This window comes from Poecilia latipinna, unplaced genomic scaffold, assembly GCF_001443285.1.
Source record: "Poecilia latipinna isolate Pla-1442-1.1 unplaced genomic scaffold, P_latipinna-1.0 Scaffold1740, whole genome shotgun sequence".
Classification (NCBI taxonomy): domain Eukaryota; kingdom Metazoa; phylum Chordata; class Actinopteri; order Cyprinodontiformes; family Poeciliidae; genus Poecilia; species Poecilia latipinna.
Genome location: NW_015114356.1, coordinates 35,805 through 53,419, shown reverse-complemented (window position 1 = coordinate 53,419; position 17,615 = coordinate 35,805). Strand labels below are relative to the sequence as shown.

General features: G+C 38.5%; 2 protein-coding genes across 3 annotated transcripts; one reads left to right on the top strand and one right to left on the bottom strand.

Annotated features, from left to right (window-relative positions):
- Positions 1 to 163: 163 nt before the first annotated feature.
- Positions 164 to 14,209, bottom strand: LOC106964949 (trichohyalin). Its single transcript, XM_015060742.1, has 8 exons — positions 14,124 to 14,209; positions 8,809 to 8,949; positions 8,477 to 8,677; positions 7,111 to 7,298; positions 4,132 to 4,345; positions 3,136 to 3,234; positions 2,984 to 3,051; positions 164 to 2,108 (listed from the first exon to the last, which is right to left on the bottom strand). Exons 2-8 carry the CDS (start codon positions 8,896 to 8,898, stop codon positions 1,949 to 1,951), a joined length of 1,020 nt encoding a protein of 339 aa, XP_014916228.1. The 5' UTR covers positions 8,899 to 8,949; positions 14,124 to 14,209; the 3' UTR covers positions 164 to 1,948.
- On the top strand, positions 11,746 to 16,870 carry LOC106964948 (lymphatic vessel endothelial hyaluronic acid receptor 1-like). 2 transcript variants are annotated; one of them, XM_015060740.1, is made up of 6 exons: positions 11,746 to 12,313; positions 13,487 to 13,652; positions 13,768 to 13,937; positions 14,012 to 14,419; positions 14,666 to 14,744; positions 15,363 to 16,870. In XM_015060740.1, the coding sequence occupies exons 1-6, from the start codon at positions 12,202 to 12,204 to the stop codon at positions 15,556 to 15,558; spliced, it is 1,131 nt and encodes a 376-aa protein (XP_014916226.1). In that variant the 5' UTR covers positions 11,746 to 12,201; the 3' UTR covers positions 15,559 to 16,870. The 2 variants fall into 2 exon arrangements, with proteins under 2 accessions (XP_014916226.1, XP_014916227.1); XM_015060741.1 differs by having other exon boundaries at positions 11,749 to 12,313; positions 13,768 to 13,907.
- Positions 16,871 to 17,615: the final 745 nt, after the last annotated feature.

The following is a 17,615-nucleotide window of genomic DNA, read 5'->3' as shown; positions in this document are numbered from 1 at the left end:
TCTCACACACACTTTTATTATTTTAACACCACACTTTATTTAACCACTACCACACGGCGCTGAGTTGCTTCCGTCAATCTAAACCCAAGGCTTGTTAACTCGTTGGGCTGAGAAGCATCGTTTGACCTGTTGCCTAAAGTGGATGTTTGGATTGTTTTTTTTATTATTATTATGTTCTTGGATCTGTGTTCAGTCAGCTACACATGGAGTTTAAAGTGACTTTATCCTGTTTATTTCCTTGTTTTTGCTTGGTTTACTTTTTCACTTTGCATGTTTTTTTTTCTTCCTAATTTGAAACTTTTTTCGACTTATTTTCCTTCAGGTGAAAAAGAGAGAAAAAAATAAAGAGCTTAATAGATATTTAAATACATCTATGAAACGGTGTTGATTATAATCATTACATTCAGGTGCGATCCTAAGAAACGGCAGTAAGGATTTGGTGATTATCAGAAAAAAAAAAAGGCCCAACAAAGAGAATACGAAGCAGAAAACTTTTTTTTTTGGTGTTAAAAAACCCCCATCTGTTTTATTAGAGCATAAATCTTCTGCATGACCAGGAGGTGGCCCTGTTTTCTCCTGCTTTGTATTGTGTATGACGAGTGGTTGCAAGACTCCTCTTCAAGATGTTACAACAGTCGGAAAAAAACGTGATCATTGTTGTGGCGCTGAACCGTTTCCAACTCTGCCTGTGTTTCTACCTCTTAGTTATAGATGGGCTTTTTGTTCTCATGATGAAATTAAATAATGAGTCAAAAACAAACAAAAAGTTGAGCATTTCATTCAGTCCTGGCCTGATTGCACACTGTAAACATTTCCAAGAAGGCTTCTTCACATGGGATTACAAGTATTAATATTCAGAGAAGGAAACGTCATTTCTGCAGCTTAGTAACCTGGTAGAAACCTACCCATAATGCAGTTTTGTTGCAGAGTGTGGAGGGAGGGGATGGAAGTGGCTTATTTGAAATCTCAGCGTAAACGTGTCTCTTTTGGTGGGTGGAAAACATGTAACAACTAAACAGTTAAAAAAAAAAAAACGTACCCAGATTATGCTGATAAGCCATGTGTATGTGTAGGGTAATGAATATGAATCTTATTGTAAGGTATTCATAATTATTGTGCACCTCTGTTGCTTTAATGTCAATAAAGTCCAGTACATGAGCACCAGTAGTTGTCATTGTTTTTTACTGCTTCTCTTTACAGGTTTGAAGAGAAGTAAGATACAGAGAGCTGTTTCACCCAAATTACTGTTTATAGAATATTAAATACTCCAAACAAATACAATGGGAAGGTTATTTCAATCTTTATTTTGTAAAGCTACTTTATGCATTTCAGGGACTTTTTATCTTTTTATTTTTACTTTTTATTTTAAGGTCTTTTTCATATTGTCTTCAAATAAGTGGGGGAGTTCTCAATTGTACAAAAAAAATATCACAAACCATTATAAAATAATGAAATACATTTTGAAAGTAAAACTGGAATTAACAAAAATAAGCTTTTTATATCCAAGAAGCTTATTTAATGGGTACATTATACTTTTGTATGAGGAAATGATTTACACTAAATACAAGTAAATGTCTTGACATATTATAGAATTAAATTAGCATCAATATTAATACTATTAGCTACTATTAATATGCTTAACTACTGGAATGTTGTAAGCACATGATTGAATGTGCATTAATCTGAAACCTGAACGTAGAATGAACATATATTGCTACAGTACTTGTGAATGTGAAGAGATCATAATAGTGATGCTGCTGGAGAAGTGATGGGCTTTAGTAAGTTTATACCTCTACCTACTTATTATTTCTTATACTACTATCATTTTACTTTAATTTAGAATGTTCAAAAGCTTCAAAAATAAAAAATGTATATTAATGGACTATTTACTAACTTAGCTAACATGTTGGGCTGAAACACGGATGGTTTCCTGGAATAGAGCCGTTCTTCATTCCTGGTCTGTAGGGATCCAGAAGTACTCCACCACCTTCCTGCCCCGCCGTGAGGGAGCCGAGCCAGGGCGCTCCCCATCGAAGGCGGGCAGTTCGTCGAAGTGACTGGGGCCCGGGTCCCTCCCCATGTGTGGGGCTGAGACCCTCAGCATGGTCCTGCAGGAGGACGATAAAAAGTTTTTACCTCTTTTAGCTGCAACGTGTCATCAGATCAGACCACCTTCAGAGGGTTGTAGCTGGTGTGTCTGTCGCCCCCTGGTGGCCACAGATTGCACAACACAAGCAGTCGACCTCTGATTTTGTGACTTTTGGATTAATAGTTAGCAATTTTCTTTTAACAAATGTAAATATTTACCATACACATTGAAAAAAATGCTTAAAGATATAGCTTTTATGGACCACATTTATTTGCTCAGAACATTCAGCACCTGAAGCGACTACAGATACCAATTTTTCAGTGTCCAGCAATTTGATTTTATTCAGAAATCATTTTTAATTCAGAGACCAATTTTTCTATTCAAATGTTCTAGAGATTCTGTTTAAATGATGGGAGTCACAAGAGGAAAAGACAGTGTAAACAAATCCAAAACTTATGTAAAACAATTTTACAAAGCTCCAAATTCTATGAGTTTATATTTAGACAAATACAGGCTTGTGCATAAAAATCTGTAACTTAAATCACTGGTAATAGGTTAGCTTAGCTGCCTGGTTTTTCACTTAAATAAAATAATTATTCAAAATATTATTTTACAAAAAAAATTAAACAGACTAAAATTGATTTTTGAGCATTTTGAATACATTCAGAGTTACCAAGACTATGAATGGTGATTCTCTACAGAATCGGTTTTTTTCTGTACTTCTAAAAGTGACTATTTGCTTTAGCCTCAGAACAGCCAGTTTGATCCTCAGTTATCTGTATCGGTACTGGAAGTAAAAAAAAAAAGTGGATCGGTGCATCCCTAGCAGGAATAATTTTTTTTTCAAATCAGTAATTGATCTGGACAGAGTTGTCAGACTGAGAACGACTCTACCTGGATGAACTTCTCTCAGGCTCTTCAGATCTGTCGTCCGGTGTGCTGATATATACAGGATCTCCTTCCTGTGCAGAATTCACAGAAGTGATGTCAATGTGCATTTTTATTTCTGTTGTGTAGTTGAACTGACTTTAGGAGAATATGCTTACTGTGAAATTCCTTGGCGTTCCATCTGGATTTTTCAGGATTTTTACCCGCTGATTGCTCTCAGTCATACACAGGAAGTAGCTCTTGATGTTGGCCTGACACTGTGTTGGAAACACAAATTAGATTTATATTCAGCTGCCATGAGTCACTACTTTACGGAATCACTTTATGCTGAACTTCGGTTGATTTCCACCTTATCTGCACATCTCCAAGTCAGTAATATTTTTTCCATTCTTCTTTAAATAATAAACTTAAGTCATATTCAATTAAAAATAAATGAGGACATGAATGTTCCATTCTTGCGACAGCTTCTCACTTAACTTTAACTTGGACACTAACATCTCCCTCAATTTAAACTCTTTAATTTCTAGCTCTAGCCTGGTTCTGAACCTTGACGCAGATTACCAGTGTTTATTCCAGAATTGCCCATTAAATTAGCTTAATTAAACTTATCACCAATTCATTAATATCACAAAAAGTTTTAGCATAGAGCTAAAATTTTCACTTAAAACTCACTTAAAGCTAAATATTTAGCTTTAAAGTTCAGAACAATAGTTTGGAACTAAATATTTCCCTTAAACCTAAATATTTCCCTCAGAGCTATAAACTAAACTAAAATTACCTTACTAAATAATTATTTAGCCTGTTTACTTGTTAGAAGCTAAATATTTAGCTTGCTAAGGAAATATCTTTCAAACTAAAGTTTTCCCTACAAAGCAAATTTTTTGTTTGAAATTGGCAGTTATAAATGAGTGTATAACATTTGTGAAAATATGACTTTGAAAAAAAATATCTGCATTTTTTTTCCTGTAGGACGACAGACTAAATAATTGCTGCTAATTTTAGAATGTGTAACTTTCAAAGCGAAAAAAAAAAACTTTAAAAACGGCAACCCACAGCCACATGAAGTTGCTTTGTCGCGTAAAACACTTTGACGTTTGTGGTGGTAACTTCACCAAGGTGACAAAGTTCAAGGTCTCTGAACGTGAAGTCCTTACAGCTTTGCTCCGCCTCTGAGCTTTCAGATCCTCGTGAGCTTGGAGGATGTTAGCTAACTCGTGGTGCTTCTCCCTCCAGCTGAGGCACTCCGCCGTTTTCTCCTGCCTCTCTTTGTTGGCCTGACGCCTCTCATCCTCGGCCTCTCGCTGAGCCTGGTTGGCTCTTTGCTTCTCCTCCTCCGCCGCCGTCGCTTTACGTCTCAAAGTCATCTCACTGCAAGCAGAATACACGAAATAACATCCCAACACACCCGAAGTATTTTTGTTTCCATTTTCAGGTTAGCCTCGATGGAGCTAACAAACGCTCACTGGCAACGTTTAGCCACCAGGGGGAGTATGTTATCCATCCATTTCCTTTACACCCTTGTCTCTCAGTGGGGTCGGGAGGGTTGCTGGTGCCTATCTCCAGCTAACGTTCCAGTCGAGAGGCGGGGTACATCCTGGACAGGTCGCCAGTCTGTCGCAGGGCAACACAGAGACAAACAACCATGCAGATACACACTCACACCTAGGGGCAATGTTTCAGACTGCGGGAGGAAACTGGAGTACCTGGAGAAAACCCACGCATGCACAGGGAGAACATGCAAACTCCATGCAGAAAGACCGGGGCCAGGAATTGAACCCAGAACCTTCTTGCTGCAAGGCAACAGCTCTACCAACTGCGCCAGTATGTTATTTGGATGTAATTTGTTAAACATCCAGAGTATAGGTATGTGAATGATGTGAGGCATTGGCACTACTTGAACAGCAGCAGAGGGGAGGATAACCAGATCACCAGAGGAACGTTCAACCTTTGAAGTTGCAGTTTCTTTCAACACAGTAAATACATACAGGGCTTCACTGAACATCTTCAAACTGCCAGTCAGTTTTCAAACTGTCAAAGGAAGCAAGTAGTGTTTGTTGCGCAGATCTGCTCATTAGTTCAGATGTGGGTGCATGAATAGACATTTGTGCGCGCACACACACACACGCACGCACATGCGCACGCACGCAAGCACACATCACACACACACATTAGTGTGCCACTCTACAGCACTTCTCTGCAGGTGAAAGAAAGGCAAGCACAGCCTCCAAAGCAGCATTTCATGGGAAAGGACTTATAAGGACTACCAGTAGGCCATTAACTGGGCTCAATTGAATGTAATTTGACTGTAGTTTCACATTTGAGAAAAGAAATGCAGAATTTATTGAAGTAATAGTTTGCACTGCTGGTTTTTACAGTTTGGTTCCATTAATGTATGTTAAGATATTTAATGCAAAAACTTCTGTCCTAAGAAAAAGAAAAAAATGTAATTCTAAAATGTTTGGATTTGTTTGATTCAACCAGACATGGAATTTAATAATTTAATACTTGAATTTATGGTTAAAATTGTAAAAGAAATGTATGTCTAAGGTTAAAAATGGAATTAGTCATTAAAATAAATTATTAACTTTGAACCAAATGTCTAAAATGTATGTTAAAATATTTTGTAGGCTTTTCACCGGTTCATTGGTTCTCACTCATTGGTGAAAATAAAAAAGATTGAGTGAATTCCTGAAGTCTCTTCAAGTCCTCCTTTTCAAGTGTAGGAAGCCATGAAATCATAGGACACTTTACAGTGTTTTATCATCATAATTATCTCATTTCATGTCTCATTTTGTATAAAAAACACAGAAGAACTGAGGTATAAGGCCTAAAAATGCATCCCTTCCACATTATCCAATCAGATACAATAAATCTTACTGTCCTCATCTGGATTCTGGTATTTTCTCCTATAACTCTCTCCAGAGTTATGGAAGCTCACAGAGACCAACTCCATGCCTATCAAAACACCAAATTTCAAACAAATTTGTCACCTTGGTGAAATTTTAAATTTCAAACCAGTCTGTACTGGTTGTGCAATTATGAAGCCTTTTGAAGTCTCCTGGATGTCCAAGGAAATTCTGACTTACATCTTCATTTTTGCACCTCCCCCCCCCAAATGTTCCACTGAGCGTTTAGGGGCAAAGGTAAAAGGAAACTGGTAACTCGAATATAGTAAAATTGTTACCAGAAATGAAAATGAGTTCCAAATTTATGGCGAATAAAAATCCAGGGCATGCATAATCAGCCCTCTTTAGTCGTGGCCCCAAAGTGCAAACCAGTTCAACAACTCACTAAACACAACTACAGATTTAAAAACACAACATATTGAAAAAATCAGCAACATCAACTAAGTACAACTACAAATTACAAAACATGATGATGTTAACAAAATGGAAGAAGTAGCTTCCAGTGGGAAACCTGAGACATTGCTGATTGGATGACATTACTGTTGACTTTAGGACTGTGTCATTCTGGCATTTGCTCTCTCTTTGTTTAGCTGGGGGCGTGGAGACATATTGGCCAAACTATGAAAAAGAACCAAACTCTTTTACTTCGTAGTTTGTCCTGACTCAAAATATTCTTATGTAGCAGTGGATATCAACAAATGCGCTAAAGCCAGAACAACTTCCGGTTCTACACCCAAAAGTGGAATCGTCCAATGTGTCAGGTTTCCCCACTGTGACCTACCTCTTCCGTTTGGTTAGTCGTTGTGTTTTTATATTTGTAGTTGTGCTAGGTGAATTGTTGAAGTGGTTTGCACTGTAGGACCACTGTATTCTTTAAAATTCCCCAAAATAAGATCCAATATAATTAATTGGCCTCAATTGATTGGTGATCTGTTTCAGCTAGTGGTCAAGGAGAGCCTTAATCACAGAAACTACCATAATGTCTAAAGTAAGTTCAGGCCCACGCCACATCACCTTGAACACACCATTCCCAAGGTGAAACATGGAAGCTTTTTTCCAACAGATGAGCTAGTCAGAGTTGATGGGAAGAAAGATGGTGCTAAAAATCTGTTGAAAACTCGAAAAATGTTTGCTTGGCTGAGGTTCAACAACAGTATTTTGGACAGTTACATTCAATTTTGGTGGAGATGAGGTGCTAAAACAGCCAGTCAGCCATCGCCGGTGTACCTTTCTTTAATCTGGACGTTCTCCTGTGTGATTTGCCTCAGCTTGAGTCGCAGCTCATCCCTCTCTGCCCCCAGCCTCTTGTTCTCCTGCAGCAGACTCTGTTTCTCCCCAGAAAGCCGCTCCAGCTTCAACTTGGCCTCAAAGTAGCTCTTCTCCGTTTGCGCCAGTGTGAGCTGCAGATCGGCGAGCTGCGAAAACCAAAGGCTGAAGTCAGAACAGGCACAGCAGCTCACAATCCATTCAGTTTCATTTACTTATGTAGTGTTTTTTTTTTTTTTTTTCAGTGTGGTTGTTGTACGGACATAACTTGTGACTACAGAGAGATGGAGAAGCACTGATGGAAAGCTACAGCAGTTCTGGCCTTTTGACAGTTAAACAGCTGATGCTTGATGTTTGACTTGTTTGAGTTGAGTTGGCTATGTTTTGTTTTGAGTGAGGAGAGAAGGTGGATGGGTAAATCTTTTAAATCTTATCAGCAAACTTGAGACTTTGTCTATAATATTCAGAAATAACTTTGAACATTTCTTCTTTTTTTTGACACTCCTTAATATTTTAGATGATCAAACCTATTTTAATATCAGACAAAGATACTAAAAAAATAAAATAAAATAAAAAAAAGAGAGCTATCAAGCCTTCCTGGACCTATGTGGAAAGAAGTAATTGCCCCCAAAACTTAAAAAGTTTTTCTTCCACCCTAAGAATCAACAGACACTTCTGACTGTAGCCACAGACGGAGATTTTTCCGTCACTGTGGAGGAATTCTGTCCCATTCTTCTTTGGATATTTTTTTGTTCAGCCAGACTGACTTTTAAACCACAAATGTGCAAACAGAGTTAAATTTGGATTTACTGCTTTAGCTCATTTTGAAAATGTTTAGCGCACTTAGCTTCCTTTGAATTAAATTTTCAAGATAAACTGTAAAGTGCCAAATTTCTTGAATGCTTGTAAACTTCCAGTTGAATACAGTTCAACTTTTGTGTTAAAGTTTTGGTTATTAAATTAAATTATTAAATTAGAAGTTTGTATTCGTGCTCTTATTTTGAAGTGAACGAAGCGTGTTTACTCAGCAGTTCTGTTTCCTCTCATACTCTGTCTCTTTTCTTCCCCCTAAAACTATAGAATAAACATGCAAGGATAAAATAAAACGCAGAGAGCAGAGAGCAAAAAATAAACATCAATACAATATCAAAGGGCATTATAGAACATGTAAATTACAAAGTCAAAGTTTAATTTATGCTTGAGAGTTGTACTCTTTGAAGGGCAAATACAATTTAAACTTGGACTCTACATGGAGTCTTATGTAAATTAATCAGTTTTTGTTGCAGGTTTTTGTTGCGGTGTGAATGTGAGGTGAACATGAGTTGACCTGCTTCTTGAGCAGCTGCAGCTCTTCGCTCAGCCGCCTCTGGTCCGCCTCAGCCGTCTCCTTGTCGCGCTGACAACCGAGGGCCCGAGCCTCAGCGGAGGCCCTGCTCCTCTCAGCCTCGCCCCGGGACTCCTGCGCCTCCTCTGCCGCTCGGGAGCAAAATGTCGCCCTCTGCTGGCTGTGATGCAACTTCTGCTTCAGCTTAAAAGACGAACAAAAGGGAGGAGTTGGGCGTGTGCTGACGGGTGTGTTTTAAATAGGCAACCTGAAATTCATTTGAACCTCTCTCTGAAGGAGCGGAGCTGCTGGTTTCTGTGCTGTTCTAAACTCACCTCCTTCACTTGCACCTGCAGCTCCTGGTTCATGTTGCGGAGGTTCCTCATCGTCAGCTCGTTCTCCGTGCGCATCATGATCCGCTCCATGTGGATCTCGTTTGACAGGAACTTGTTTTCTCTCTTCAGGTCCTCGCATTCCTGAGGAGTGTACATCGATGAGGAGGGAAAGCTGCAGTTTGTTTTGGAAACATGATGACCTGCTGAATGAAAATGATTAATTGTGTTATTCTAGTAAATTAATACACGTCAACGCTTTGGAAGCTTATTTTTTGATATCTCCCCATCCCGACAAATCAAAGAACATTAATGTTCTTACTGCTTATACTAATCAAGTGGAATGATTTATGTGTTGCTCCTTTTTTTTTTTTTCTTTTTGGCTAATTTGAACCCATAATTAATCTAAAGTGCATTCCAGCTGAAGGCTGGGTGTTCATATGGTCTGCAGACTCTAAGGTTATGATGAGTTTATTTCGTGACATCTCCCAGAAGCTTGGATGATATACAGAGTTTTGAAAAAACAAGAAAAAGAAAATAAAAGAAAAAGGTTTAGCCTCTTAAATCTTTTTATATGTCATCATATTACAACCACAAATTTCAAAATCATTTAATTTGGGCAGAACTAAATTGTGAAGAGGAGGTAAAATAATACCTGGCTTTTGAAAATGTTTACAAATTAACAAATTTTAGCTTTTACATGTGGTTTTGCATATTGAATGGAGCACATTCTAGCCTACATGCTATCATTAGTGTTTTAGCTAGCATTAGCGTTTAGTTAATTTTAGCTTTAATGTGGGGTTTTCACATTGAGTGTTACTGTAAGTCAACATGTTACTGATGGCCTACAGCATCAATAACTGTAAGTCATAAAATACTAATGACCACATGCGATCATTAATATTTTAGCTAGCTTTAACTTCTAGCTAATTTTAGCTCTGACATTGTTTTTTGATGGAGTATGTTACCTTAGCCTTACCTCATCTAGCTTTAGCATTTTAGCTTATAGACTCTTATGACCTTATGGTTTGGCTTCGTAAGCATCAATCTGTTCTGCACCAACCTCTGACACTCCTTAGCTGGGATCTGAGCTCTGACTGAAAGTTTTCACTCTTCAACTGTTTTTCTCCACACGTTTTGCAGGCTTTTGATTTTTTTTCTCCCGCTGCTTCTGCCTATTTCTTACGTTTCTGCAGTTTTTCTGCAGTCAACTTCAAAATATTCTGCCATTTTCATCAGTAACATTCAGCTTACAGCATTTTCACAAGAAATAAACATTGCCCAAGTTATGCCCGACTTTGTGCTAATCCACCATACGTACTCTAATAACCTTAAAATGAGAAAATATAAAAATGATTTTGCAAAGTAAATCCACAAATCCATGTTTGCTACTTTTTTTCTTTTTTTTTACCTCTAGGGCTTTCCATTAGAAACAGCGTAGTAGCCACATTTACACACAGTTTAACAACCTATCAACAAAAGAATCATTCCTCAAACCTTTTATCACTGACAAGTTGTGAGACAGTGAGTTGGGGAAAGCGTTTGCAAGGCGCTTCCTGTCGGACGGTTTCCCGTCAGAGAGGAAAGAAAATCTCTCCTCTCTGTTTTGTGATGAGCTCCACAGTCATTTGTTAATTTTTCAAATGGCTTCATGACACCGTTCTGCGGTCAGTCATGACCTTGTCCAGTAGATCCCTCTGTACCGTCCTTACCTTCCTCTTCCGAACCAGTTCCCCCTGCAGGTGATTAATCTGTAGGAAGGATCCGCCGGCGCTGACCGGCCTCACCGCCCGAATTGGCCTCCTGGGTCCCCTGGGGAGAACTTTGACCTCTTCTGTCACCCCGTACCCAAAGTGCCCGCTTCTGTTAACGCCGCTGCTGCTCATGGAGAGAGATTTGTGAAAGCCGTCCTCCGTCGAGGACTTGCCAACTGTCTGTAGGTCCGTATGGGATTTGGCTCTAATGGACATGTTGGTACCAGGTGGCTGTAGCTCCACCAGAAGGCCTGCTGTTGTTGATCGTAGCAATGAAGCCCTAAGAGAAGAGCGGGGCCGTTTGGGACGACTCACTGAATGAACGTCTCAGTCTGGTGTCCGGTTCACGGGGAGTATCCCATCACCAACTGTCATTCAGTATTAATCAGGTAACGTGATCACAGCTACACCTGAAGGGAGGGAGGTAAACACAGGTGGGTCTGAAACACCTTGACGTCGGGTCATACCAGAGTTTTACAGCCTTTTCATTTATTTTTTACACTTTTCTAACACTCTAGTTTGTTCTTCAGATTAATGCAACAGGATTTATGTCATTAAAAAGGTGGAAAATGTTCTGGGATGGTTCAAATAAACGAGAGTCAAATGATGAGCAGAACGGTATAAAATAACAGAAATTAGGGTTGATTGTTAATTTGGTTTTCTATGCGTTTGATCTGTTAACTACAATTGGGGCCTGAAAAAAATAAAATAAAATTACAGGAACAAACTCAAAACATTACATGAATAAAGTTGTAATATTCTGACTTTACATTACAGAGGATTATGTTCTCTTCTTTGTTACTATTCTCAGTAAAGTCGTAATATTACGACCTTATTCTCAAAATGTTACAACTTTGTTCTTGAAACATTACGACTTTATTCTTGTATTAATTCGACTTTATTCTCATAACATCACAGCTGTTCTTGTAATACTTTGACTTTATTCTTGTAATGTTCCAATTTTAGTCTCAAAATATGACTTTATTTTCATACTGTTTCAGCTTTATTCCCACAATATAACGATTATTCTTGTAATAATCGTAATATTGTGTTATGATCTGTATGTGTTGTAATATGATGACTATTATGGAATTTTAGGACTTTTTTCTTTTTAAAAAAAATTTTCACTGAGGTGACATTAAACTATTTTAATCTGTAGAACAACAACAAAAAAACACCAACGTTGAACAGGAAGTAGCTCTTCCTACTCCACTGATAGAGCCAACAATTCTGCTGGAAATGCTTGCAAAGCAGGAAATATTTATACCACTGAACTACACACCCAACAGAGTGAAACTATTCCTTCACTTAGTTTTTTTGTTTTGTTTTTTACAAAAAAAGCATCAGTTCAGTGACTCAGGTGCTGATCTTTTCTTTTAATAGCAGAGGTTTATGTTCTCTGATTTATTTCTATTGGAGTTCTCAACACTTCCTGTCATCCCACTTTAATGTTTCCTGGACTTCCTCTATGATCCCAAACACGGTACTTCATATGCCGTGTTTGTCATCTATCTGCAATCAGACGAGCAAAACATCTGAATCCGACCGAATGTCACGTTGATGTTTACTGTATGTGTCTGAAAGGCCAGCAGGCAGAGCTGACCTCACGCTTCCTGTTTCCTTCGGCCCTCGTTGGTTCTGGATGCTCCTTCACATTCACCTCACACAGAGAAACATGGCGGGTCGGTTCTGCTTCATGTCCGTTTTTCTGCTGCTCTTTATGTTGCAGCTTTCTGCCTCCAGTCTAAGTAAAGGTAAGAGATCTGCTTTATTTTTACAATAATTTATTTATTTATTTATTTATTTACACTTTGTAATGATTTTATATTATGGTATAAAGTGAGAATGCAGCTGCAGAATTGTTACATCTGTTTTCACGTATAATTTTAAGGCATTTTGTTCTTTTGTATTCAGAAAATATGAACTAAACTAAACTAACTGAACTAAACTTTCTTTCTTAAAACCAGGATTAACTTTGTATTGCTATTTATGTTATCAGAATCATATTTATTAGTCAAGTATTTTTAATGTTTTAGTGCAGAGCGTTCAGAGGATTTAATTTTTTTAAAAGAAATGAGAGAGAAAAAACATGCTAATAGATCACATGGCTCTTTCACTGTGGTTCTAGTACCACTTGTGGGCTTTTAGGGGGTACGCTGCAGATATCTTAGTAATACAATGTGATAAATAGAAACAAATGGGCTGCGATGTGGAGCTTATAAAACCCAAAAACCTAAAAACATGAGTTGTTGCAGTAGGTAGAACTTTAGATCGTCAGAAATGTCTCAAAGGAGGAGTGCAGTGGGAGGGACTTTTCATCAAATCAAAGAAGTGCTAAACTGAACATCTTGCCTAACAAAATGTACTTTTAACGTTTATCTCTGTAACGGTGTGTAAGCAAGTGGAGCAGTACTAGATGACGTCCTGTGTGTCAGCAGCAGATTATCTGTATGAGCAACTTTCTTGTCACCATGTTGAATCTGGAAGTGATTTCCATATTTAAACAAGAGTTCTAAGAAGCTTTAGATACCATTATAGTATCTAAAACTCTAAGTAGCGCCATACTTAAACATTTTAAACTGTAACACAAGAAGTCACCAACATTTTTCTATACTTTTATGTCGTTACCAACTATTAGTTCTGTTGTAACTTCAGTTTATGCTGCAAGTTTTGGGAATTTTCTCCACAGTACTTGACTTTCTACTCAAACATCTAATCTTTCGGTCTCTGTACTAGTTTTGTGTTTATTGTACTTTTTATTTTGTCACAGAGAAAGCCACAGAACCACCACTGGTGGTTCTTTTCAATAGTTCGAGAACCTGGGCCGAAAGCAAACTATAATAAAATCTACACCTTTAAAGGTTAGAATTACCACGTTTTGCCATTTGTTATGTTAACGACACGTATCGATTTTGCAACATTTTCAGTCGTGGTCCAGACGGACAAACCCACAGGAATCTTCCTGCTGATTGACGGAGGAGATTACACTTTGAACTTCACCGACGCACAAGCGGCGTGTTCGCTTCTGAAGGTCACCATAGCAACAATAGCTCAGCTGGAGGAAGCAGTACGGCACGGACTGGAGACATGCAAGTAGGACGATCAATGAATTACATGAAACCGCGAGAGGTGGTGTTTGACAGTAAAGTAAGTCTCAGTCTAAATATTTCTTAAGTTTTGTTCTGTGTTCCTTAATTATTCTCAACAGGTATGGCTGGGTGGCTGAGAAGACGGCGGTCATCCCACGGATAAAATCCGACAACAACTGTGGAAAAGGAAACAAGGGGCTAGTCCAGTGGAAGGCGCCGCCTGACAGGAAATTTGCAGTGTACTGCTTCAACGCTTCAGGTACCAACCGGCCCGGTCCGGTCCGGCCCAGTGAGCATAAAGGATAAACATTTACTCCTGTTGCTGAGGTTTTGAAGTTGACGTGTATTTTTCTCTGTTTTAAGTGCTTACAGATCAGAACCAAACTCTGGACCCGTCCACAGCCAGCCCACAGTCTCCCAGCTCCTCCACCTTACCGGAAGCTCTGGGCCCAGCCTCGTCATCTGCTGCTCCTACCTCCAGATCATCCACCCAGACTCTGCCTGCAGTGGGAAAGACATCTACACCTCAGCCCACCGAGCTGGCGCCTTCAGCTGCAGCCTCTGTTACCAAGACAACAGACTTGTCTTCGTCTTCCTCCCCTCTCAAACACCTGTCCTCACATATTCCCGTTTCTCCGCATCGCCTCATCGCCTCCACGCCCGCTGGTGTCACTTTTAGCTTTCCAACCTCCACTCAGTCCCCAAGTTCCTCCGTCTCCTCTGAGCCGGAGCTGGAACCATCCGTTGGGTCAACACGCCCCCTGCTGGACGGTAAACATTCCTTATTCTGCTCACAGTTTTACTGGGTTTACTGTCACAGCTTGGCAAATTTCATTTTACATGAAAACAGAACAAAAAAAGGTGAGGAACGACATAAACACATTCATTTCTTTTACTGTGGACTTTATCAAGTATTAATGCTAATTTATAATTCAAAATTTATTCTAATACACATTTAGATGTTTTTAGGATAGGAAGTGTTCAGATTTTTAAAAAATAAAAATGTTTTTTTTTCAGCTGCTCACATCAGTCTCATCAGTCTCAGCATCGTTCTCCTGCTTCTCAGCGCAACGACGGCTTGGTGGTGTTACAAATCGTGAGTCGGCTTCCTGATCGCTTCGGCGGTTTTAATTCTTCATGAGGAAACTTTGGATAAACTGTCCTGAAAAGTCCCTGGAAAAAGAAAGTTTCTCCTCTTTAAGTTCTAGGGTTTTATATACAACATCAGAACATCTGTCGCATGTACACTTGAGTTTAGAAAAAAATTAATAAATGACTAAAAACAAAACAGGTAAAATAGGGGAAACTGCACATCATTTATGTGTATTATTTTATATAAAACACAGGTGAAGGATGAACCTTTGTTTTTACTAGTTTCATAAATTTTGCCAGGGATTTAATAGCTGTGTCAAACAGGTCATACTATACACTGTATCGTATCACAGGGACTGTATACATAATAATGTTGTGTGTCCTTTTCAGTCACAGTTACAAGCCATTTTTCAAAATTGTTATTACCCCTTGTGAGCCCCCAGTATTGGTGGGAATCAGGGACCACGGCCGCCCTTGAATAACTAAAATCCAGGAATAGCTACGTGAAATCTACTCCGAAAATATTTCTCTTTAAATGGATAAAAGCAGCAGAGTCTCTAAATTCTAGTGGTTTGTGTATTTTGTCACTAATCATCTGCATTTCCTGTCTGCTATGGTGAAGGAATGTCATCCGCTGGTATGTCCGGCACCACAAGGACGACATAGAGACGGAGATGTGGAGGAACTCCCACAGTGAGATGGACCTACACAGTGAAGACGGAGCAGCAGTAGAACACGATGAAGAACTAAGCACAAAATACTCCAGTGATGTCACACTCTGTGTGAATACAGGGACGGAAACAAAGTCTGCAGAGTAGCTGATGTTTCTGCTGTCTGGTTTAGTTTTTTACAGGCCTGGATGAGGCACAACAGACTGAACCCATATGGAAATTCCTGGACAACAGGAAAAAAGTGATTTATCTGATGAAGCAGACCAGTCATAGTTGGTTAGACTCCTTTTATCCAACATGGTTTAATATTTTTGATGTTTTCTAATGGCGTTGGGTGATTCAAGAAGCATCCATGTTTGTGTTGCTCTTTACCTTGACGTAATGGTTAAATATATAGCTGTAGAGATTAGGAATACAACAATATGAAAATTTGGAATGATATTGATATCCGATGTATTATTACTCTTGTGGCTGATAACCATTCTTATATATCTCACTACCCTTTTGATACCCATTATAAAAAACAACCAGCCTGCTGAGTTCACCACTGCGTCTGTGCTTCAGTTAAACTCCCCACAATCCTTTGCTGCATCACTGCCACTGTCACATGACCAACCTCTTTCACTCCCCCTCCAGAAACAAACAGCAAGATGGAAATAAATATCGGTTGATAATACTGGCCCACTTTTAATTATCGGGCCAATTCTGATATGTTAAAAAATGACAAATCAGCCAATACCGACGTTAGTGCCGATACATTGTGCATCCATAGTAGATATTATGTCGGAATGGAAAACCAACAGTACACACGTTCCAATAATAACACCAAGAATTTTTGTATTCCTTATTCAGCATTCGGTTGCCATGTCAACGCCATTGTTCATTTAACATGGTGTATTTTTTTACCCAGATTGTTGATTTTGCTGGTTGTGGATGTTTTCAGTGCACATTTACAGACTGGAGGTGAGTTGAGTTCAAGTCTGAACTTTGACTGGGCCATCAGATGTGCTTGGTTCCATTTAAAGTGTTGTATTGCATTCTGGCTGCCTCATCAGTATTATAATCATTGTGTGCAGGAAGTGGTGAATCCTTGCATACTGAACTGCAGATAAAGGCAGGGGTCTACAGTATTATATATTATTTTCTACATGCAAGGTGTCATGTGAGAATGTCAATGTCTTAATGGAAAAACCAGCATTGCATTTATATCAATTAAGGGGAAGTTAAGTACGCTAACATAGCAATACTAACGTGCTAAACATTAGTTTAGCATGTCTAGCACGGAATACCACTATAACTCAAAAAATACATGGCGAGTAATAAGTATTGGCAAATTATATCAACCCATCCATGCACTATATGACAACAATAGATATTTGATTCTTGTTCTTGGGTGGAAAAATTGCAGGAACTACATTAAGAAGACATAAAGAAATAAAAAACATATTTTTTTCTACTCGGCTCTGTGTTTTATAGCTAAATCAGCAGCAGCTGCTGCCACATAAATTGTGCTGTTGGGATGGATGATTTCCATTATTTCATGGACCACAAATGCTATCAAGTATTTGATTATTGTAACCATAATGCACACCATCTCAAACGGACACATTAAACTAACACACAGTCATGCTCTGATGAAATCCAGTTGGTTGGAACACTTGGGCAATTTAATTTGAAATGATCTGGAAATAAATTGGCGAATGAGGAATTAAGGTTTTACTGACAAGATTCCAGATGTTTGCAATAAAAAAGAAATCAAACTATAATTTAAATCAGTTTGGGCTGTTAATATCACATAAGGTTTCTCTAAATTAGAATGAATCATTAATGGCAAGTGTAGTCTTAAAATGATTAGATTATTTCATAATTTGATAGAGCATGTCTTGCTGTTATGTAGCCAGCTGAAAGCTTTATAGCTAGGGTATGCATGCTTTAACAGTCGTTATACTCTGGACCACATCTGATTTACAAATGTGAACTCTTTGAGTTTTACTCGGTGTTTGGCCCATTTGAAAACAGTTATTCATGTAAAGTAGCATTTCCTATTGAATGTGGATAAAATGTTGGTTTTATTCATATATATATTCTTAAATCATTGTTTTGTAATTTGTCTTGACAACATCTGAGATTCTGCTTTTATTTTTTTTAAAAACTAATTTATAACTGAACTTAAATAATTTTATTCCCCATGTAAAAAAAATAAA